This window comes from Nannobrachium achirus (assembly GCF_963921795.1).
Source record: "Nannobrachium achirus genome assembly, chromosome: 3".
Taxonomy (NCBI): Eukaryota; Metazoa; Chordata; class Actinopteri; order Myctophiformes; family Myctophidae; genus Nannobrachium; species Nannobrachium achirus.
In genome coordinates this window covers 23,264,733-23,287,302 of record NC_137812.1, presented here as the reverse complement: position 1 = coordinate 23,287,302, position 22,570 = coordinate 23,264,733, and the positions used below count along the sequence as shown (strand labels likewise).

The 22,570-nt window shown below is 43.6% G+C and overlaps 1 protein-coding gene across 2 annotated transcripts in view; it reads left to right on the top strand.

Annotated features, from left to right (window-relative positions):
* The window catches only part of LOC308281807 (uncharacterized protein), a 33,686-nt gene that overhangs the window by 8,286 nt on the left and 2,830 nt on the right, over positions 1-22,570 (top strand). The window contains exons 3-28 of one of the 2 annotated variants that reach the window (XM_080722118.1): positions 1,264-1,325; positions 2,431-2,460; positions 2,808-3,040; positions 3,636-3,731; positions 4,923-5,176; positions 5,373-5,594; positions 6,146-6,244; positions 6,704-6,738; positions 6,846-6,889; positions 7,803-7,840; positions 8,087-8,206; positions 8,734-8,865; positions 9,026-9,067; positions 10,620-10,760; positions 11,007-11,171; positions 11,727-12,033; positions 12,463-12,752; positions 13,532-13,833; positions 14,157-14,316; positions 16,685-17,032; positions 17,908-18,100; positions 18,825-19,109; positions 19,735-19,871; positions 20,416-20,524; positions 21,078-21,176; positions 22,072-22,193. In XM_080722118.1, the coding sequence (XP_080578244.1) occupies positions 1,264-1,325; positions 2,431-2,460; positions 2,808-3,040; positions 3,636-3,731; positions 4,923-5,176; positions 5,373-5,594; positions 6,146-6,244; positions 6,704-6,738; positions 6,846-6,889; positions 7,803-7,840; positions 8,087-8,206; positions 8,734-8,865; positions 9,026-9,067; positions 10,620-10,760; positions 11,007-11,171; positions 11,727-12,033; positions 12,463-12,752; positions 13,532-13,833; positions 14,157-14,316; positions 16,685-17,032; positions 17,908-18,100; positions 18,825-19,109; positions 19,735-19,871; positions 20,416-20,524; positions 21,078-21,176; positions 22,072-22,193 (4,065 nt within the window). The remainder of the gene's footprint in view (positions 1-1,263; positions 1,326-2,430; positions 2,461-2,807; positions 3,041-3,635; positions 3,732-4,922; positions 5,177-5,372; positions 5,595-6,145; positions 6,245-6,703; positions 6,739-6,845; positions 6,890-7,802; positions 7,841-8,086; positions 8,207-8,733; positions 8,866-9,025; positions 9,068-10,619; positions 10,761-11,006; positions 11,172-11,726; positions 12,034-12,462; positions 12,753-13,531; positions 13,834-14,156; positions 14,317-16,684; positions 17,033-17,907; positions 18,101-18,824; positions 19,110-19,734; positions 19,872-20,415; positions 20,525-21,077; positions 21,177-22,071; positions 22,194-22,570) is intronic. The other variant, XM_080722119.1, reaches the window with a different exon arrangement.

The window sequence follows — 22,570 nt, the reverse complement described above, 5'->3', positions numbered from 1 at the left end:
TTTCTTTTCTTACTTTCTATTGTACTCAATTACGAAAGATGGGTTGCACTGAATTATTTGAAGTTGAGAGGACACAAAACACATCTGCTAAAGGGGAGAAAAAAAAACCATTGAAGTGCAACAAAGAGAGGTTTTGTGACAAAATCCACGATCTACGTCGGTCAATTCTGTTTGGCCCATAGCCTACTTGTAAGGACGGTGCTTTTGTTATTTGTAACATGTCATGTCAAAGCCCATGTACCCTAGTGTCATGTGTGCATGATCGTCTCCGTCAGGTGTAAACCTCATATGTCCGAAACAAGTTGCAGATCGACAAGCTCGAAACACGTAGCGGAAAAGTTTTGAGCGTGTTGATCTGCTTCTTTTGACGCTTTTGTGTGACGCTGTAACGTGATCAAGTAGTTTAAGGAGAAAACAGTTAAAATGTTGATAAGAGTATCCAGCCCATATATTAGCTGTCGGTGTGGAAACCTTATGTCCAAAACAGAAAATGTATGAAAAAAACAAACAAACTTAACAGTTAATACTAAGTGTCTGTGACAATGTAGTTATTTAGTAATAAAACCATAGACTTAAGCGCTTTAAATCTGGTGTCCCTTGTGATTGTAGGTGTTGTATATATATTTTTTCTTTTGTTGGACGTCCTACTACAAATTATAAAATGGGGCATTCTTTTATGAATTATTTAAAAGAAATGTTGAAAGATGAAATATGGACAAGACATACATGGTTTCTGGCCAATGGCTAATATACTTAGTCAGTACTAGAGAATCATTTGGAAAGTATTGTTTATTTATAAGCTAATTTTGATATGGATTTATTGTGGGGGGAAAAAAGAGAAAAAAAAGACCTGCACACACCAGAGAAAAGTACTGTATAGTTGTATGTTTTAATATCTGCATATTTAACATGTTCAAGCTTGAAATGTACAGCCGGCAGCCACCAGAAATGAAAAGTAGGCTTGTAGTGACGAGTCAGGGGAGATGTGACGCGTCAGCGTCTTAGAAGGCAAGCTGAAATGAATGTCTTTTGTAGTACACGGCCTTCTAAGATGGTAGGTGGGCATTTTAACATAGCTGCTTTCTGTTTCAATTTGATTTCGATCTGCATTTTACTATGCTTTTTTGCTTTGTGCCTCAAAGTTACCTGCACCTAAATATTTTGAGGATAATTTCCATTTTTTTCCCTCCTGACTCTCCTGTCTGTCTCTCTCTCTCTCTCTCTCTCTCTCTCTCTCTCTCTCTCTCATATATCTATCTCTAGGATTGGACTGATCACATAAATACTGTTGGGCACACTGCGGCCTGCCGTGACCTACGCAACAAGTGAGGAGGCATTAGCCACATGAACCCTAGCGCCCCTATTCTGGGGGGCAAGCAGAGAAATATGAAGTGGAAATAGACAATCTGTGTTGTATAGAAGCTTTGGTCATCCTCTGATTACTCAGTCTGAGGAGAAAAGGGGTGCATTAATGCATTTTAATATTTTAAATTCGTTTTTATATAGCACCTTTTTTTAAACAAAGTGCATAACATAAAATATAACTTGTTAACTATTTGTAAAAATAGGAAGACAAACCAGCAACACACAATTAACAGTAACAATTGCAGGTGGGTTGTGTCATTAAATTCTAGATCAAACCGTAAGTCAATAGGTGGCGATGGTTATACTTTAATTTACATAATATCATGGTTAGACACTGTCTAACACAGGTCGGTGCCGGTGGTGTGGTAGTTCTGCCAACTGACCATAGTTATATTAGCTGCTACAATGACAAAGCTGAACTATAACAGACATTTTGGCTCCTATAGGCCAGTGGTTCTCAACCTGTGGGTCGGCCCAAGACGGTCCCCAAGGGATTTTGGGGGGTCCCCAGATGATTAACTTAAAGTGCAACACTGTTTTCTCACTCAACAGTAAACAAACCGGCATAAGGTTGTATAGCTGAAATTGTGAAAATAGCCAATCTACATGCTCGTTGTGAGCATGTACATCTGCTATTTTCACAATAGAACCGTGATACAAAATCTAATGCCTCAACCCTTAGTGCTCGTCAGGGTGGGGGTCCCCAGTTCAATTATGATTATTTTGGGGGTCGCGGCCGGAAAAGGTTGAGAACCACTGCTGTAGACGACCAAATACGTCATGTCATATCATAATGTATCATATAATTATTATAAGTGATGGTAAAATTTAAAGGTTAGACATAAACAACTAGCCTGGGATCCAGCCTGCTTGCTACATTCAGCGCTTAGTTTTTTCTCACTCCGCTTTACAGTCTGGAAAGCCTTGTGGGATCTGATTGGTCTGTGGAGGGGGCAGGACCAGTGTTGACCAAAGTAAAACACGAGTTTTGTCTAAGCCCCACTTGTATTTAACTGATGGTTACTCTGTGTGTGTGCGTGTGCGTGTATGTGTCTGTGTGTGTAGATACCCCGACTGGAAACCCAAGCTACCAAGGTCAGTAACTTGAATTGCCAAAGTACTCTCTACGTAGGTTGCCTAGAGAGTACTTTGAAAATGCATAATCGTTTACATGTAGAAAAATGTTGAAAGATAGTGGAAATAGCAGATCTACAAGCTCACAAGTGAGCTTGTAGATCGGCTATGTCCACTATCAATGTTCTTTTTTAAGTATAACATTTTTGTATATTTAGGTTATCTGTCATATCTGCCATGTGCAACTACAAAGCCTAAAAGCCAAAACACAATTTAATCGTTAATCGCAATTGTTTGAGTGACAATAAATTGTCATGTAAAATCGTCATATTAATCGTGACTGCCCTGTCCGTCTACCTCCTGCGTAGGAGGGAGCACTCTCCTCCGGGCCAGGATGCCGGCCGCCCCGCCTGGCAGCACCAAGGAGCCAACAAGGAGCATCGTTCTCCCTCTCGCTCCGTATCCCGCTCCCTCTCCTACTCTCCCAGCCCACCCAAGCAAGCAGGAGGATTGGGTGGTGGGGGTCCCCACGCTCACAGGCAGTACAGGAGACCCTACCACCACCAGCCCCACCATCATGCTCACCGTCCTCACCACCAAGGTACTGTACATTATCATGTTTCTCAAACAGTGGGCCGCGTGGACACATTTGTGGGTCGCGGACACATTTTTATGGGTCCCCTTATTTTTAAGTAATTTCATGAATAAACTAAAGAAAAATAAATAAACAAGTGAATAAACAATAGAAATTTCATAAATTGGAAAACAAATGTTTAAGAAGTAGTGAAAATAGACGATCTACAAGATCGGCTATTTTAACTTGTTTGGGTACCGGGCAAATGTCTTATTTCCAATTTGGGTTCTGGGCTAAAACGTTTGGAAACCACTGATGTACATCACATGCCAGACCAAGCTTATGAATTTGTCTTTCTGCTATTTTTTTGAAAATGTGAGATTTAAAAGATAAATAAATAATGAATACATTTTCACTAATAATGACAAAAATAAGGACGACAGGTTGAAAGTGTTTGATATTAAAATTGTTTAGAATTTGCCCCTGCGTTCTGTTATCGTTACCCTACTTCGAATCGTTTACAGTAGGCTTATAGTGTCACACACAAGTAGCAAAAATAGCCGATCTGCAAGCTCACAGTGCGTGGAAAGTTTGAGTTATGTTCCCTCTGTCCATTGTGTAGCAGAAGAGCATGTCCGTCGCACAGAGACGCGGCCCAGCGGTGTCCACAGCCCCAACCGCTCTCATCGACCGGAGAGGAGAGCCAGCCAATCACCAGGTCAGCATGTCTTCTTCTCTCTCCTTTCACTTCCTCACAAATTCTGTTAATTTGAACGTATTCATTAATGTCTTTAAACCCTACTCTTATAGTGACACACCTGAGGTCACAAATAGGTTTCAGGGTTTCCTGCAGGAAAAAGTCTTGACCAGGGGGGGGTCTCATGGCGCACGCGCAAAGCGCGTGCGCCGAAATTTTTTGATAATTAATTAATTAATTCGAGTAATTAATTCACTTAATTTTTTATATTAATTCTTATTTTTGCCCTATAAAAAACACATGAATGTGCCCATGATGACGGAAAACACAACTACATGCTATCATTCACATTTATTCAACATTGAATAGGCATTCAGGAGATACCAGCCCTTATGTTTTCTTCAAATGTAAACAAACATGGCTGCCATGTTTGAAAGATAGGGTTGGTATGGGGGTTAAACATGCAATTTCGCGATCGCGATCATGCCTAGTACATTGTTGGAGGTCCAAAAACTTTTTTTGAGAAAAAAAAAAAAAAAATTTTTTTTTTTTTTTTTTTTTAGTCCCTTGGGGGGGCGGGGGGGTTTTCAGGCCGGGCGGGGCGCCTGGCCTGTAAAGTGCTGCAGGAAACCCTTTAGTTCACTCAATTGAGGACTTTTATTTTAATCTGTGTTTTCGCTCTTTTTATTCTACTGTTCTAGCAAATTATATTCATATATCAAGGGACTTGAAACTTTTAGGTTTAAAAGTACACTACGTCATTATTTGTTTATTGTACATTATAACGCAATGGACCTGTTCCATAGTAACTCAACTTAATGTGGAGTTAAACCATTGCAATCCCTGCTTCTCCCCTCAGTATGGCCTAAGGCTTTTTTTTATGAAGAGACATTTTTGTGTGGAGGTAAAACAGGAAAGGACCTAGTAAAGAGCCCTGGGGAACACAGGTCAACTAAATACAATTAGGAAAACTCATTACTGTCTGTGTCGTTTTGTGTGTAAAAATCTTCTTGGATTAAATTCTCAGATTTCAGTCATTTGGATTCCATAGTCAGCATGTCTTCTATGGAAGCATGTTGAGCAGTGGAAGTAGCCGATCTACAACTGAAAGATCGTCTACTTTCGGTTATTATTTTAAGATTAGAGATCTCTGTGTGTCTCCATTCTTTATTAATTCTTTCCCTTTCTCCTGTCTCAAATCTGCGGCTACAGGACGTTCTTCCCGCGATGGCTTGAAGCGTCCCCGTGATGACTCAGCGAAGCGGGACGACACTGCCCGGCACGGCGACTCGGACAAGCGCGGCGACTCGGCCAAGCGAGGCGAATCAGCCAAGCACAGTGACTCTGCCAAGCGCGACGACTCAGCCAAGCGCAAACTACCATCGTCTACCAAGACCCCTGTAAAGACGCCAGTTAAGCCTGGGACAAAGATAACTAAGCCAGCGAGCTCCAAGCCTGTGGACACGGTGGGTCTTCTTAGACCTTTTGTATGAAATTATTAAATGAGTTCTTAAGCTTGTGCTAAGCAAATTTCACCCACTGGTGATTCCATACATAAAGTAGCCTGGTGTGTGCATTTTATTCATTTTTATTTAATTTATTTTAATTGACTAAAATGAGGACTTCTTCCACAATCTATAAAAAAGTCTGTGTGTTTTGCAGTCTGCCAAAGCTCCAGCAGCCAAGAAGAAGAAGAAAGTGCCCACCGCCAGTGCCCAGGCCTCCAACAGCGTTGCAGCTCGTCTGGTCTACCTGACGGGCATCCCCGCCGCCGCCACAGAGGACGAGGTCAAGGATCTGGTCGGGAGCTTCGGAAAGATCAACAACGTGGTCCTGTTGTCCGGCGGCAGCGAGGCCAATGGGGAGAAGGACAGTGGACAGAAGGTACTCCCTGCCTCCTTGACGTGAAAAATGCACACTTAATGCACACTGTAAGAGGCTAGCCATCTATTAGAGCCGTGGTTTTCAACCCTTTTCATATCGGGGTCCATTTGAGCTAGAGACCACCGTGAGATTTAGTGTCTCAGACCCAAGACTTATTATATTTTGTTATCATTGGATAGGATTAGATAGGATTTTGTCCACAATCATATGCTTTATTGATGTGTTACCATGGGTGAGATAAAAGTTGATTAAACTTAAATTAAGTAATGCAGATGTTTAACAATAATTGAACTCTTGAGAGCGTAAATTACATTTGGTTTCAGTTGACACTGAAGAGTTAAAGATGTACAGTATAAGGGTCCATTTGATGACCAACTCTCCATCATTTAGCTGGGGACCACCTGGCTGGAACCCCCTCAAGGACCACTGGTGGTCCAAGGACCACTGTTTGAGAACCACTGTATTAGAGCACTGGTTCTGTTTGTGATATTAGTGCCAATCTTTGCTACGCACCAGTCCAATAACAGGATGTGATTGTGTTGTGTTGCCAGGCGTCAGTGTGCATGGTAGCGGCAGAGGATGCTCTGGCTCTGGCCCGTTCTCCCAGCCTGTCCATCAGAGATCAGACCATTACTGCCACCTTAGCCAAGGTATGTCTGCACACCGTTTGATGGGTTTACACCAGTTGATTCTCAAACTCACACACTTTTCAAGGGTGTTGGGCATGCATTAGGCCAGTTATACTCAACCTTTTCAGGCCACAACCCCCCAAAACGATTCATATTTGAACCGGGGACGACCCCACCCTGAGCACTTGACTCCGTTCCACAGATACTTATGGTGAAAATACCTTTTTGTGGAGATATGGGACAATTTGGCCAATGTTGCACATTGAGCTAATGACCAGTTTTGATATCCACTGCATTAGGTCACGAACCCCCATAACTCTGAGAGTGTACACATGGAACCAAATGGACCCTTACAAGTCAATTTGGTTCATGAGGTGCCGGCATCTACATATATAATGTTTGTCAATGGTGCTTGGTTCTTTATGTGATGCATATTCTTGTGTATGCATTTTATTTATGGCGTTGTCTACTTCCTTTCAGAAATCAGAGGCAGACGGATCAACATCCAGCAAAGGGTATGTTAGATGTTTTCTGCCCTGCGTGTTCTCTCTCCCTTCTCTTCTTCTCTCCCGTCTAGTCTCTAACATCAGAGGTAAAACTACTTGTGTATCTGTCTTCACAGGATATCTACCCTGGAAAGTTCTACCACAGATTGTGAGGATTCAGGTAAGATGACACCAAAATCAATGGAGAGAATAAAACTGACAAACTTAAAAACGGAGGTGATCGCACCATTAACACTTTCCACTTTTACCTCCTGTGAGCGCCTGTTTTTTCTTTTTTTCTTTTTTTTCCTGACGAACTTAAAGTATCGTTTCATGAATCTAGGACCCTCCTTACCGAGGCAGGCTCTCTAACCATTCAACTATGCTGCCCCCTAACTACAGTGGTTCTGCTTAAAACTGGTGGAAACCCAAGCTGGTTCTGTGAGAGCTCCATGGTTACAATAATCTGGAACGGAACCTGATCTAGAACCTAGATCCAGAAGTTCATTCTATGTCTCTGTTTCTCCTACGCTGTCTCCATCTCAGCTTTCTTACTGTTTCTCCTCTACGCTACAGTCTTCCTCTCAGCTTTCCTACTCTCTTGCAACTACGCTGTCTCCCTCTCAGCTTTCCTACTCTCTCGCAACTACACTGTCTCCCTCTCAGCTTTCCTACTGTCTCTCTCAACTACACTGTCTCCCTCTCAGCTTTCCTAGTGTCTCTCTCAACTACACTGTCTCCCTCTCAGCTTTCCTAGTGTCTCTCTCAACTACACTTTCTCCCTCTCAGCTTTCCTAGTGTCTCTCTCAACTACACTGTCTCCCTCTCAGCTTTCCTAGTGTCTCTCTCAACTACACTGTCTCCCTCTCAGCTTCTAGTGTCTCTCTCAACTACACTGTCTCCCTCTCAGCTTTCCTAGTGTCTCTCTCCTCTACGCTGTCTCCCTCATCTTTCCTACTGTCTCTCTCCCCTACGCTGTCTCCCTCTCAGCTTTCCTACTGTCTTTCTCAACATAGTAAGAAATAGGAGTGCAATCTAAGGTGGTCTATGCAAACTTTAAGCCTGTCATCCTCCTGCTCTGTTTTCCCCTACAGGAAATGGGCTGAAACTTGGCAAGAAAACCTCAGAAGAGGTATGCATGTCTAATTTCTAATGTTCCATTACTCCTACATGATCACATTGACCACTGATGGGACACTTTGTGAGCTTGTAAACACTGTTATGTGACTTAAAGCTCTATTATTCAACTTGTTATGTGAATGAAATGTAATTTTGTCCAACCTGTATTGTGCAGTACAGATGTGCCATTTCAAGACTTTGCACATGAATAATCTATAGTTGCAGCCATTGTGTTGACGTGTAACTTGTTTTGTCTCAGAAGGGCACTGTGTTGATCACTGGACTTCCTGAGACTGGCTGGACTGAGAGTGATGTCATCAAACTGGCCCAACCGTTTGCAGCACCCACTGACCTCATCCTGGCCAAACAGCTAGGAAAGGTGGGTGTTAAGAGTTGTTCCTATAGCTGCCGATACTGCCTAAAAATGCTGGTGGTATCCGGGTCGGCGAGTATGCCATTCTGATACCATGTAATTTATCACACGATGGGATTTCATTTACAGTAATATTTTGAATTGATGTTGCAATACAGTTGTATAATCTTACTTTATTTATTTATTCACTAACTTGGTGCTGCTTCAACTTATTATGAATGTATTTGTATCTATTTATTCCTAGATCAGTGGTTCACACATGTTTTAATTTCGATCATCCCCCCAAACAAAATATCAACTTGCTTTCTTGACCGGGGTCCATCATGGGCCTGTAATTGGTCCTGTCATTTTTCTTCCCTCTACACCAAATCTCCTCACTGCAAATAGATCTAAACTGATTCAAGTGCTATTTCCGCTATCCCTTTTAAAACATGCCCAGCATAGGGATGCTTGGGTTCATTTGTTTAAAACAGTGAAAATGTTGGGACAGCCTGGAAGTTGAAAGGTTGTTTGTTTGCTTGTTTGTGGGCCAGGCGCTGCTGTTGATGCCGGACGCAGAGACCGCGGAGGAGATGGTGAAAGTCCACAGCTTCATCCCGGCCAAAATCAACGACTCTCCGCTGACGCTGACCAACTTTAAACAGGCCGTCAGTCGCAACACGCCGGTACGCTTCTTACTCATCCTCTCTGCTTCACTCCTAATGTATTTGACACAGACATAACATAAAGCTTGTAGGGTTTCTGTCTTTTGGGGACATAACCTAGTCTCATGCAGTTTTCTCAGTATTTCTGTTGTACTGAAAATAATCTTAACTGTCCCTGCAGGTTGCCTTGTACAATCTTCTGAAGGTATCACAAGACCCATTAGTAAGTATCCAGCCTTTTCCTCTTGTGCAGGGGTCGGCAACCCAAAATGTTGAAAGAGCCATATTGGACCAAAAAAACCCAAAGCAAGTCTGTCTGGAGCCGCAAAAAAATATAAAAGCCTTATATATTGTCGTTGTCGGCTGGAAACCTTGTATGTCCAAAACTTTGTTTTGTATTTATCATTTAAAAAATGAACTAAACTAGTGAAAACAGCTTATCTACAAGCACACAACGACACGCTTTGCGAGGCGTTGTGTGCTTGTAGATCTGCTGTTTTCACTACTTTTGTGCGTCAGTCTTGTATGATGATGCTTTACTTTGCGAAAAAAAAAAAAAAACATACAAATTTGAAACTTGGAGATATTAAGGTTTCTGCCCTACAGTGACGATAAAAAAATCGTTAAAACAAAAAATATTTTTTTTCCCCCCATCTTTTTTCATTTTCATACATTTTTGAGAAAGCTCCAGGGAGCCACTAGGGTGACGCTAAAGAGCCGCATGCGGCTCTAGAGCCACGGGTTGCTGACCCCTGCTCTTGTGTTATGGGCACAAATCAAGTCAACTTTGGCTGCCAGATAGCGACAATATACACACTCTAGCATAATTCAGCTTGTACAGTATGTACATGAGGTTTGACACAGAGGTCGTAGCACTATGTTGGGTCCAAAAGGCATCATTGTACATGAGATAAAAGTGGAAGTAGTCCCCAGAGGGCTTTAACCTTTACTGGTAAAATCCACATGGTAGATTCAGAAAGGAAAAGTCCAGGGCTAGCCCAGGCTTCTTTTGGCGATTGGAAGAAAAAGAAGCCTGGGTGATCGCGTTATGATCACTGTTGGAGGAAGTGTAGAATTTCCCTAACCACTCAGAGTGCAGAGAGCGTCGCACCGAATGTGTTGACGTCATGACGCAGCAGCGTTCTCTGCGCTGAGCAGAGGGGGGTGGGGGGAGGAGAACACATGCTATTGGCCAGAGACTCGCGGAGAGATTCGCCGCGCCCGCCCATCTGCCTACACAAACTGTTCCGCGTTAGGTTAGAGTGGGGCTAGCCTGATGACAGAGGGTTGTCAGGCCTTTTTTTCAACGGTAGTTCAACCGGGTAGAAGCTTTTCAGAAACCTGGTGGTCGTGCCCTCGATACTTCGGTTGGCCTCCTTGCCTGCCGCTGAGATTCGGTTGTTTTCCACTATCTGCTGTACGAAGAATGTTTAGTGCTTGAAGTGATTTCCTGATTCCACTGGTTAATAACTGCTGAACTTGATCTCATTGACTACATTGGTGTAATTAATTATTTAGACCTTAGGCAAATTCTATAAATGTTACAGTTTTCTGTGAAAACTGTTTCTACAGTATATATGACTGGTCAGTCTTTTTCATGTCAAGGACCCCTAGAAGTACAGCATATGTATTTGTCCACAGAATTCCATATATCCGTGGATTTGCACACATTTTCATCCTTAAAATTTTTTAAAAAAGCAGATGTACAAGCTCATAGCACGGCTATAATGTGCCATGCTATAATGGATGGATCCCCTCCTCCCCCTCTCCCTTAGGGGGCGCTAGCAACCGTAGGCTGGAGCAGTCTGTTGGTGATCGGCAACGTTCCGGACACGCCCAGCGGCCCGACCGATGTCCAGAAACTGGTGCAGCGCTTTGGAACGGTGCACAACAGCTTGGTACTCAACCACAGCATGGTGAGACACTGATGACTGTACATACTAGCAGTGATGCTCAAAACCTTTTTGTGTCAAGGACAGTAGGGATGGGATGATAAGCGATATTATCGTTTATCGTTTCCCCAGACCCCACATTGAGCCAATGACATAAAGTTTATTTTTACTTTACCCTGTAATCTGATCGGTAGGTATTTGTTTATGCACCCTTGTATGTATTCATGTGAACTGGTTGCCCATTCTGCCCTGGTTTCCGCCTCATGTCAGATGATCTGTGAGATGGCCACGGCCGCCCTGGCTCTGGCCATCCACAAGCGCTTCCAGAAGTACCCCTGCATCGTCCAGAGCTGTCCCCTGTCCTTCACCCGCAAGGCAGACCCCAAACCCAGCACCCAGGGCAAGGTCATCACCACCTACCTGGACACACCCAAGGTACCAATTACTCTCTCGACACCAGCAGCAACCTGGACATGTAGTTTATTCATTTAACTCTTTTCATTTATTTTTAATGATTTATTATTGTATTACATTTTTTCCATTTTCCCAAAGAATTATTAAAAATAAATGAAAAAAAGTTATTGAAAAAACACGGCCTGCTCACGTATTAGGAGGGTAGTATGAATCAACAAATAATGGGTGTTTTTAATGAATCTATCATGGTTAAAATGGAGTTTGAAGTTGCAATGGGTGTGTATGGGGAGAGGCCCTGGGCCTGGAGAGCCTGGTGACATTTACATCAAATATCTAAATAGTAAATATTGAATCAAGCAAATTAAAATCTGTACAGGGTGTTCATAAAAGCCTGATTAGATGATAAAATGACCAAAAGTTTTTATGAAAGTGAAATATCCCTTGAAGACCTGTGAAGGAAGTAAGGACCAATTTCTTTACTTTATGGCTGCTGTGCATAGAGCCCATAAGGTGAATAAGCAGACATGGTAACACTGAGCTTGACGTGTCCTTTTTTTTTTGTCTGTCCGTCCCCAGGAGTCACCCGCCAACGGCGCAGACGGCCACCCAGCGGCCACCGCCGCTGCTCGGGAGGACACGGCGGCACCTCAAGAGAACGACGCGGCTGTCCCCGCAGCAGAGGCGCCAAAAAAAGAGGACGCCGTCACCATCGCGGACAACGGAAACGCGGAGGGTGACGACATGGCCGCGAAAGCGCACATAGAATCCGCTACGAGTAGTGCAACGCTCAAGAGTGACTTAGACGCCAAGAAGCTGAAGGAGGAGGAGGAGGAGGGGATGTCGAGAGACGGCGCTGAGAGCAGCGGCAAGGACCAAACCGCCGGTAAATCCTGTCGCTGGTTGCAGTTATTTTACCCATTGAGACCCTGAGGCCCGATTTTTAAATTAAAAGCCTTCTAAATCGGTTCTCAAGCCTTTGCGTGCCAAGGACCCCCATATTGATTTATATTTGGCCACACACCGCTTCCTCCCCATCTGAAAAGACGAGAAGATTTGTGTAAAAAAAAATGTATATATCAAACGAAATGATCCTGTAGATACTGTATGTAAAGCACATTATTTATTGTCTTCCCCAGTCATTTCTTTGTGTATACAGTATTTCAGTCATTTGCATTTGCATATCTGCCCTGTTTGCAAAGCCTAAAAGGAATACTGACATCATTTATGTTTAGATGTTCAGTGCCATTAAAAAACACAGCAATGACTCAGTGATTAACATATCAACTAAAATGTCATCTTGACTGTTTGACAGGTTCAGTTGATGACAAAGAACCGAGCAAACAGCCGGAGGACCCGAAGGTCAGCGAGCAGATATCCTCCGGCGCTCCCACGCAGGTCTGTGACATCGTGGCGGATGCGACAGCTGACGAAACCAAAGCGGTGATCGCCAAGGAACCCGAAGAGAGCCAAGCAGGCGACGAGGCACCACGAGAGGGAGAGCAATTGGACAAGACCGACTCTGGACCAGCTGAGACCCAGGCATCCGGCTCCGTCGATGGAGAGGTCTCGTCCGGCAAACCTGAAGATATGGCGCTTCCTAAGGTATGCGTGGATCAGAGTTGTCAGTCGCCACGATTGATTTCAATCATTTGGATTCCACAGAAGCCAGCATCTCTTCTATGGACGCTTAATCGTGTCGGATATTTCATTTAGACAACGGTTTGCATCTGTAATGCATTTTAATCTCAGGAAAAACACACAACACAACTTATGTCTTACCTCAGGTACTTAGGTACCGGCTACACAGAGCTGGATATTTCTGAAGCTAGACATTTCTTTGTGCGGTTGGGGCTTGCAGCCACACAAAGCTGGATATTTCGGCCGAGAAACTCAATATTTTTTTAACCGGATAAATAAGTGAAGACATTGAAAAATATCCGATTCACTGGATCCATGTAGGCATGGAACCCGGATATCTCTGAAGACTTTTCTATGTGTGTGCTTGTCCCCCTAGTTGAGGTCTGCTGGGGACTCCGATTATTTTAGACCTAGATATCTTTGTCGTGTGGACCTAATTATTTTTCTTTGTGGATATCTGAAAAACCGGGATATATGACATTTCCAGTTCCGTCTGGCCGAGGCATTAGTACACTGGATAGATACTATATGTAAATATGTAGATAAATTCGCTCTCTCGCTCTCTTCCCCTTGTCCCCCTTCTTTTTCTTCTTCCCTTTATTTCTTTTATGGACATAACAAAAACGATAGAGCTTGCACTAAAACAAATTTCACTCACAGTTTTTAAACCTGTAAACCTGTGAAGTGGCAATGAAGTTGATTCCAACTCTGAAAGCTCCTTGCGTCGTGTCCTGTTGCTCCAGGTGACATCGGACATGGTGGACGCGCTGCTCGTGGAATGCCGGACGAGCACGGCCAGCCGACCCGCTGACGCCAGGGCGGCGGCAGCAGCAGCAAAGGCAGAGACCTCCAAAGGCAAAAGCGCCGTGAAAACGGCGACGGAGGAGGAGAAGAAGAAGAAGGAAGCGGCGGCGGCGGCGAAGCGGGTAAAAACGCAGGAAGAGGAGGAGGAGGAAGCGAGGCAAAGGAAGAAGGAAAGCGACGCCAAGCGAGAGCTCCGGGAGCGGGAGAGGAAAGAGAGGGCCAAGAAGGACAGAGAGACCAGGTTACTATACCTTTTGTATTTGTTTATTCATTTTTATTTTTTGGTTATTTTAGTTTTTCACTTTTTGCTAAGTTGGTTTATGCATTTAGTTTTTGAAGAGGTTAAGTTGTCTGTTAAATTTAAATATAGGCCTAATAGTTTTTTGGAGAATATTTGGCTAATATTAAGACTAAAACTAATAACATTTAAGTTCTAATTAGTTTTGTAAACATTAGTAAAGTTACTTATATTTTTTCTTTCTAAAGCTTGATTTTCATGGAAAGAAAAAGAAATGTGCAAACTAAAATGTTTGTATTTTTTGTTATTCTTTCCAACCCCTGCAGGGAGAGACGGGAGAAGGAGAGGAAGGAGGCGGAGAAGAAGGAGGCTGAGAGGAAGGAGGCGGAGAGGAGGGACAGGAGGAGGAACCACAGGGAAGGTTCCGGTTCAGGGTCCAGGTCGGAGGGCAGCAGACGCAGCTCCAGGAGAGACGAGGTCAAAAAGGTCAGCTACCCCAAGACCTCAGCTTTAATATGTCAAGATAGGGCATCCTGGTAGAGTGCGACATGCCCTACAAGCCTGCAAATAGCCTCCTAAGTGGGTGCCGGTGTCTGACGGCAGATCTCGCGCACGTCCCATGTTTACTGGTGCTAGATCCCACGAGAGTGTGTTGCCGGCACAGAGAGAGGTGGATAATAACCCATTCAGAACGGGTACACATTATTGTGTATCATTATTTTATGCTTTAACTATTGAAAAATAGCAGATCTACAAGCTCACAGCGCGGCACCGAGTGCCGCGCTGCGAGCTTGTAGATCTGCTATTTTTGAAAAATCTTGAAGATTTGAATTTGGACCCGATTCTATAAGTGTCTTTTGAATCCTTCTAAGATTTTTTGAAAAACCAGCAATGTGGCTAGCCATCGTCAACGAAAAGGTCAATGTGAAGGACCCCCAAAATGATATGTATTTGGCCACAGACCCCATCTCAAAATATTTAGTTCCAGGGACCCCCCCAGAAGCAAAATTTGAGTTGCAAACGTTCGCTTTAAAAATACATATATTCAAAGAACCCTAACCCTCATTTTCACGACTTTTTCAAAAATAGCAGATCTACAAGCTCACAGCGCGGCACTCGGTGCTGCGCTGTGAGCTTGTATATCTGCTATTTTTTCAATAGTTAAAGCGTTCAATAATCCTGATTTTCACGTTATTTGTGTCTCTGAAAAAAGCCATTTTAATATTGTGTGGCTTGTGACGTTTGGGTCCAATGTTTAGTTCAGTGACCATTAGGGATGAGGCCGAATATTCGGCACCGAAAATTTTCGGCCGAAAATGGCTAAAAATGCATTTTCGGTTTTCGGACGTATTGTTTTTAAAACCGAATAGTATAGCACCGAATACTGTGAAGAACAGGGGTCCAGTATAATCTCTCAAAAAGCAGCATCAGCATGCCACAGTAGTTGGTGTGGCCAACAGCGTTAGCTAGAATCTAGATTGTTGAAACTTGTAAACAAAGGGAACGGAGGGCTGCTGTTCCTCGGGCGCGCCTCCATATAGTCCATGTTAAAATAATTTACCGCATTGCGGTAAAAGAAAAACATTAGCGATTAGCGGAATAGCAAAGGCCGCGGGCCGCGATTTTCTGAGCAATCTAATAATGTCCTTAAATCCTTGTGCATTGATTAAAAGCTGCAAAGTGAAAGTGATTTCTGTGCAACTGTGGCTCCCCCTCCTCCGTCCCCTGCATGTGAAGTGAAACTTTTGGTGTGTGTCTTAGGGTGCTTTTTTTGCCTTGATGAAACTTAAGCAAGGCAGCGACATACAGTACTTTCTTCCTTGACAATAATGAGAGGCAGACAATACCATTACTGACATTTTGCTGAATATAAAAACGTTTTATATTGCTAATAAACAAAGTAAAATGGAATCTTTTGGAAACTTAATGGGTCTGTAACTCAGTGAATAAATGGAACCAAATGGACCTGTTCCATTTGTACTCTAGTATTTTAACATTTAATATAAATTGGGGTCCCAGTGATATAAATATAATTAAATGGGTGTCTGTAGCCTAGTGTATTTAGAAATCCTAGTTCTAAGTTCAAACATTAGCCAAATTGTAAAATAAATATAAGAAAAGTGGGTCCCTGGCTGGCACACAATATTTTGAGAAGGGAGTCTGTGACTAAATTGGCCTATATAATTATGGTTTTGACATAATCACGTTTGCCATAATAAGGTAGCTTTACAGCAAATGTACTGTAATGACAGCAATGATACAAAAATGGCAATAAAAATACATTATGCGCATAATAATATATATTAATAATATTCGGTATTCGGTTTTCGGCCGAGTGTTTCCATTATTCGGTATTCGGTTTCGGCCAAGAATTTTCCTTTCGGCACATCCCTAGTGACCATGGAGCTAAAGAATGCTTTTTCAGGTTCACTCTCCCATTGGAAATGAATAGACACCAACCTACTAACGCCTCCAAAAAGGTGTACACCTATGTCACGCAAATACGGGAAGTAAACCGGAGATGCCATGTCTTGCTTATTTCCGTCTTGGCCTCAGCTCACAGGGCTGTGGCTTTCAGCCGTTTCAGAGCCACAAAATCACGACAATTTGTCTTTGAATATATTGACACGATTCTACAAATGTCTCCTAAATTTCTAACAGATTTCTGAAAAACCTATCTTTCTCTGTCAGCGGTGCTCAAACCTTTTCATGTCAAGGACCCCCAAAATGATATTTATTTGCACTCGGTGTGAGCTTGTATACCTGCTATTTTTTCAATACCTAAAGTATAACATAATTCCAGATCTTAATGGGTTTTAAAAAGGTTTAATTCCGGTTTCATCCCCATCCTCAGGCGGCGGCAGACGAGGCGCCCGACTTCCCGTTCGACATGGGGGAGTTTGTGACGGTGGACGAGGTCGGGTTCGTCACCGACCTCCCCGGGACCACCGATGCTTCCGCGCCGGTGGTGGACGAGGTGGGGGACACCACCGACCTACCCACTTCTCCTCCTCCTCCTCCTGTTGCTCCCGCTACCGTTACCATGGAAACCACCGATGCTACGGCGATGCTGGTGGACGAGGTGGGCGACACCACCGACCTGCCCTCTTCTCCTCCTGGTCCTCCCGCTGACGTTGCCATGGAAACCACGGCGAAGGGAGACGTCGCCCCGTCTCCCCCGGCCACGGAGACCACATCGACGGTATAGGATGCCTTTTCCTTGTAGATCGGCTATATTTGGTGTAGAGTCAGACCAGAGTGGAACAAAAGAGCAAGCCAAGTACAGTGGCAACTTGTAGAGGATTTAAGTGGTTAAATTATGCATCATATACGGTACTGTGCAATGTTTGTTTACAAGGCCTGAAAGGCAAACGAGAAATCTCATTTTGTATTTACTGTCTCTTCCTGTGTGCCCAAAAACTAAATTAAATTATTTAATCTCAATTAAGATTAGATTGATGGGTATTGGCAAGAACCTCATGATACGATTGTATCACAATGTGATACATACATTATTGCAATATTTTGCTTCTGCTGTTGGTTATATGCATGGGAAGAGCTCCCCCGGCTGTCTGTCCGTCTGTGTCTCACGTCACGGCACACTTTTGGCCCTACTTTTATCTCTGCCACCATTGGCCCTATCGATGCCAAACTTTGCAAACACACTTCTTGGATGGCAAATCACAACCTCCGCCCCTGATTTCTCACATGGCCCTCTTCTAGTGCCACCATCAGGCTGTTTTTTGCTAAACACATTTTTGGACACTGCTCCTACAGATTTTGCCCTAAAATCACGCAAAGCGGTACACAGTATCTCTAAAGTCATGTCATCAACATGGATCTGTCCCATTTCTCATATTCCCTCCTGATTGGCTACGACTGCCTAAAGTTTGTGTATGTGACGTGGCGGTCGCTTATCTCCCGATTAGGGAGTCTTACTGTTTTTTTATTTTATTTATTTTTTATCGCAATACTACAGCCTAGTGTATCGATACAGTATTGAGTTATACAATATTGCCATATAGATTATATACTGTAGCCCATCTCCAATCTTAATGTGTGTGGTGAAATCTCTAGACGGTAGACGAGGTGGGAGACGTCACCGGCCTCCCCAGCTCTCCTCCCCCTGCGGAGACCATGGAGACCACAGTGACGGGAGCAGAGGAGGGAGGAGACGCGAGTGACCCCCCCGGCACTGGCACGGTCGCTACAGAAACCGCAGTGACGACGGTGGACGAGGTGGGAGACACTGCCGGCCTCCCCGACACCGGTACGTATGGTTTGAAGTTCTCTAGTCGCCACCACTCATTTAAGTCATTTGGATTTTATTAGAAACGAGTCTGTCTGGAAGCATATGGAAGCATGTTGCGCAGGGAAAATAGACAATCTACAGGCTCTCCATGCGATGCAGACGCATTGAGAGCTTGTAATGTTGGTTATTGGCAGTGAAGCCAAGGAAACTCTAGTAGTTTGGAAGAGACACAAGCCAACTTCCAAATGGTTGTGGCCGTTTAATGAACATCGCATAGCGGATACACATTGTGTGTCACTCTCACAGACCCGAGTTCTCTTTCCATTTTCTGCCCATCCGGCGCAGGCGGGAGCTGGTGCTCAATGGACCTCCAGCCAGTGTGCAGCGGCCAGCAAGGGCCAGTCGGATATGTATCCGCCCTGCGAAGCTCATTTATCGGCCATAAACATTCTAATGCCTAGGACCTCCAATATTTACAAGCGAGTCGACTTCGGCGCTAGCCCTGAGAGTATGAACTGACTTTTATAGAGCCAAATTAAATTCGACTCCTTAGTGGAGTATGCATCGGCCTTACAGGAGCATCGCTCTAAAATAATAGAGCCAGCCAAAGCATCATCATTTTACATATTGTTTAATTGTGTAATCCTTTCACACTGCATAATATAGGACTTGGTCATAAAAAAAAAGAAGAAAAAAAAGCAGTTGTGAGATGTTAATGTGCTTTATTCCATGGATACCACAGTGACGGTGGACGAGGTTGGAGACACGGCCGGCCTCCCCGGTTCACCTCGGCCCCCCGCCGCCGCCGTGTGCGGTGAAATCTCCAAGACGCTAGACCAGGTGGGAGACGTCACCGGCCTCCCTAGCTCTCCTCCCCCTGCATCCGTTTCCATGGAAACCACTGTGACGACGGTGGACGAGGTGGGAGACGTCACCGGCCTCCCCAGCTCTCCTCCCCCTGCGTCCGTTGCCACGGAGACCACGACGGTGGACGAGATTGGAGACACGGCCGGCCTCCCTGACACCGGTACGTATGTTTCAAAAGTTCTCTAGTCGCCACCACTCATTTAAGTAATTTGGATGTTATTAGAAGCCAGCGTGTCTGGAAGCACCGTTTATCGTCACTGTCGGCCAAAACCTTGTATCTCCAACTTTCAAATATGTGTGTTTTTTTATTTATTTTTTCTAAATTAAAGCCCTACTTCATCATTCGAAAAATGTTGCACAAAATTGTAAAAAATATTTGAATTTATATTTTTCAAAGCAAATTTTTGTAACTCAAATCTTTGCTCCTGGGGGTCCCTGGATCAACATATTTTAAGATGGGGGGTCCTCGGCCAAATATCTACTTTTGGTTGTCCTTGAGAACCACTGATTTAGAAGAAGGATTTATAAGACATTTATAGAATCGGCTCAAGATATTCGAAGACTTGCATACATTTTATCGATTTTTCAAAAATAGCAGATCTACGAGCTCGCAGCTTGGCAAGCTTGTACGGCAACCGTATCCGATATTTTTAACTAGGTAAAGCATAAAATAATGGTTAAAGCGGTTAAAATCACAGATGACACAGATATGCGTTCAAGGTCTAAATGGGTAAAAATGAATAAGTTGTGAGATTTTAATGTGCTTTATTCCATGGACACCACAGTGACGGTGGACGAGGTGGGAGACACGGCCGGCCTCCCCGGTTCACCTCGGCCCCCTGCCGCCGTTGCCACGGATACCGTGGTGGCCGAGAAGAGCACGGCAGAGGCCACGCCCCTCACAGAAGACACGCCTCCTCAGGTAATTCCTTTGGAAAATGACCACATCTAGGCCAGGCCACAGTTAGTACATGCCTGGTCTCACTTACAGTATCTGACATAATAATCCCTTCTTTTGCATAATCGTCATAATTCGTCAGTGGGGAAATCATTAAAGCCTTGCCCAAGTGTTATACTGATGTCTGACGCCCTAAGTCACCCTAAGTTCAGAGAGGGAAGGATATCCTTTATTGCGACCGTAGGGACCGAATCAAAACCGAGTCACGCCTCATGTCACACTCCATATATGTCTGTCCTTGTCCCTTTCATGCCCATATATGGAGATTTCTAATGTCATCAATATAAAGCCCATATCTGGGAAAGCCCATTTATGGACATATTGTGTCAGTCTCATGTGGTCTCAACGGAGTCTTACTAGTTTTATCTGGTTTCACAAAAAACAAAAAAATAAATGGCAGATCTAAAATGGCAGCTTGTAGATCTCCTGTTCTTGGAAATGTTTTGGCTATTATTATAATTTATATGCTCAATGTTCTAACCCTGCGCTGGTTGTCAACCTCTTCAAGGCGTCACCCGGGCCAGACACCCTGGCCACAGCGGCTCCGGAGACGGCTGAAACCCCTGGATCCACGTCGGAGGCCTTGCCCACTGCTCCTGTGGCTCCGCCTCTAGCAGGTAGCACTCTACATTTTTTGTAGACACCCATTCTTTGAAATGACTGCATACTGTCCTCAGTGTTTTTACTTCCTGAAGTCTAGATTGAACACGATTTCACCCGTAACATCATCCAAAGTTCCCTTTGAGCCGCCATAGTCCACTAGGGAGGCTCGTTTGGGATACACACACTGTGGAGAGTATTTATGTCTGACACACATCTACACATTTTTTTTTAATTTATTTATTTTTTCTTGTTTTTTTGTGATACAAATAAGCAATGTCATTGAGGGAGTGCCAGGCGATCCTCCAACAAAGTTATTGTTAGATAGGAAAACACATGGACCCTTATGTCTGTAACTCTGGCAGTGTACAAATGGAACCAAATGGGGCTCGCTTCGGTCTTGAATACCATAGACACTTAATTATCATGGCATTTATCAAGTGTGTGTGTGTGTGTGTGTGCGCGCGTGTGTGTTTTTGTGTTTTGTTGTAAGTGTTGTTTGTCTCATTAATCATTGAACATTTAACGTATTTGACTGTGTTTGTTTTCTGTTTTCTGTGGCGCGCAAAGACGAGAGAAGGAAGGAAGAGCAGGCGAAAGAGCGCACGCAAAATAACCAGAAGGACGCGGCTGAGGACCTCCCTCCATTTGACCCCACCACTGCTGTTGGTGAGATACTCTCCATGCTCATTCACTCACCCATTCATAGTTGGTGAAAGTCAGTGGTAAAAAGAATTACTGAAATGTGTAACCCGTGAAGACCTGGGTCAGATTCTTATACATTTTGTGGGTGGCCTGTATTGGACACACAACTGCCGTTACTAGGGATGCACGATTAATCGGGCCATCATATCGGTATCGGCAATATCGGCCATAAAAATGCCGATATAAAAAAACTGATCAGTTTAGTCGATATTTTGTTTTATAATATTCAGATTTGAATGTGAAGCTGAAAAAGCCATTTGCAATGATAAAGGCTGAAGATTCAATCAGGGTTTTCTGGGAAAGCTTTTCAACTTGGATTTTTTTTAAATAAAATATTACATTTTAGATATTTTCAGTGTCATATCTGTCGATACCGAAGATATGTATTTCATTATAAATAATAATGTAATACATATCGGTATCTGTATCGACAGATATGAGCCTGTAAAATATTGGTTATTGGATATCGTCCATAATTTTATGATTGTGCATCTCTAGCTGTTACGATATAAAACAGGTTTCAAGTGAGAGGTATTCTCCTTCTCTGTCTTTGTCTCTCTTTTAGCCCAAAGACAGCGCCCCGTTGCCAACAAAGGGCATTTTGGTATTGCATCTGAAATGTCTTGGAATTAGAGACAGACAGAACATGAGTGGTTGTTTGGACCAATTTTTATATAAAATATATATTTTCCCCTTTAAGGGCGAGTTTTGAGTTTCCACTGTTGCAATATTTCTCGCTCAGGGTGTGATAATATCGGGTCTCTGCTCTACACGCGAAGTGTCTCGAGACAACTTCTTGTGATTTGACAGTTTAATAAAACTGGATTGAATTGAAGTGGTTGTCTGTGGTCGCTTGCAGGCATGGAGTACCTGGTTCCCAAGAAGGGGTTCTTCTGTAAAGTGTGCAACCGTTTCTTCACCGGGGGCCAGGAGGCCGAGCTGAGCCACTGCAAGAGCCTCAAGCACTATGAGAACCTGGAGGTACGATCAGCATGACCACTGTTCATTTTGTCTACTAAAACTATGACAAACAAAAATGTTTGTCAACTACCTTTTTTTCACTGACGAAAACTAAATAATAAAATAGAAAGGTGCAATTCTGGGGAAATTGCAAGTGTGGTTGCACTGATGCGAGGAACCCACTGGGAAATGAATTCCTTCTTACCATTTATATTATATATTCGGATTTCCATTTTTACACGCGCACACACACACACATACACCGTTCGGTTAAACAGCTGAGTTGTCTGTGAAAGCCACAGCCACGAGTCATAAATATGCTGTAATCGCTATAAAAATATAAAAGTATGATCGCAGATCCGCCATGTTTTTTCGCTATAGAGTCGGGAGAGTCCATG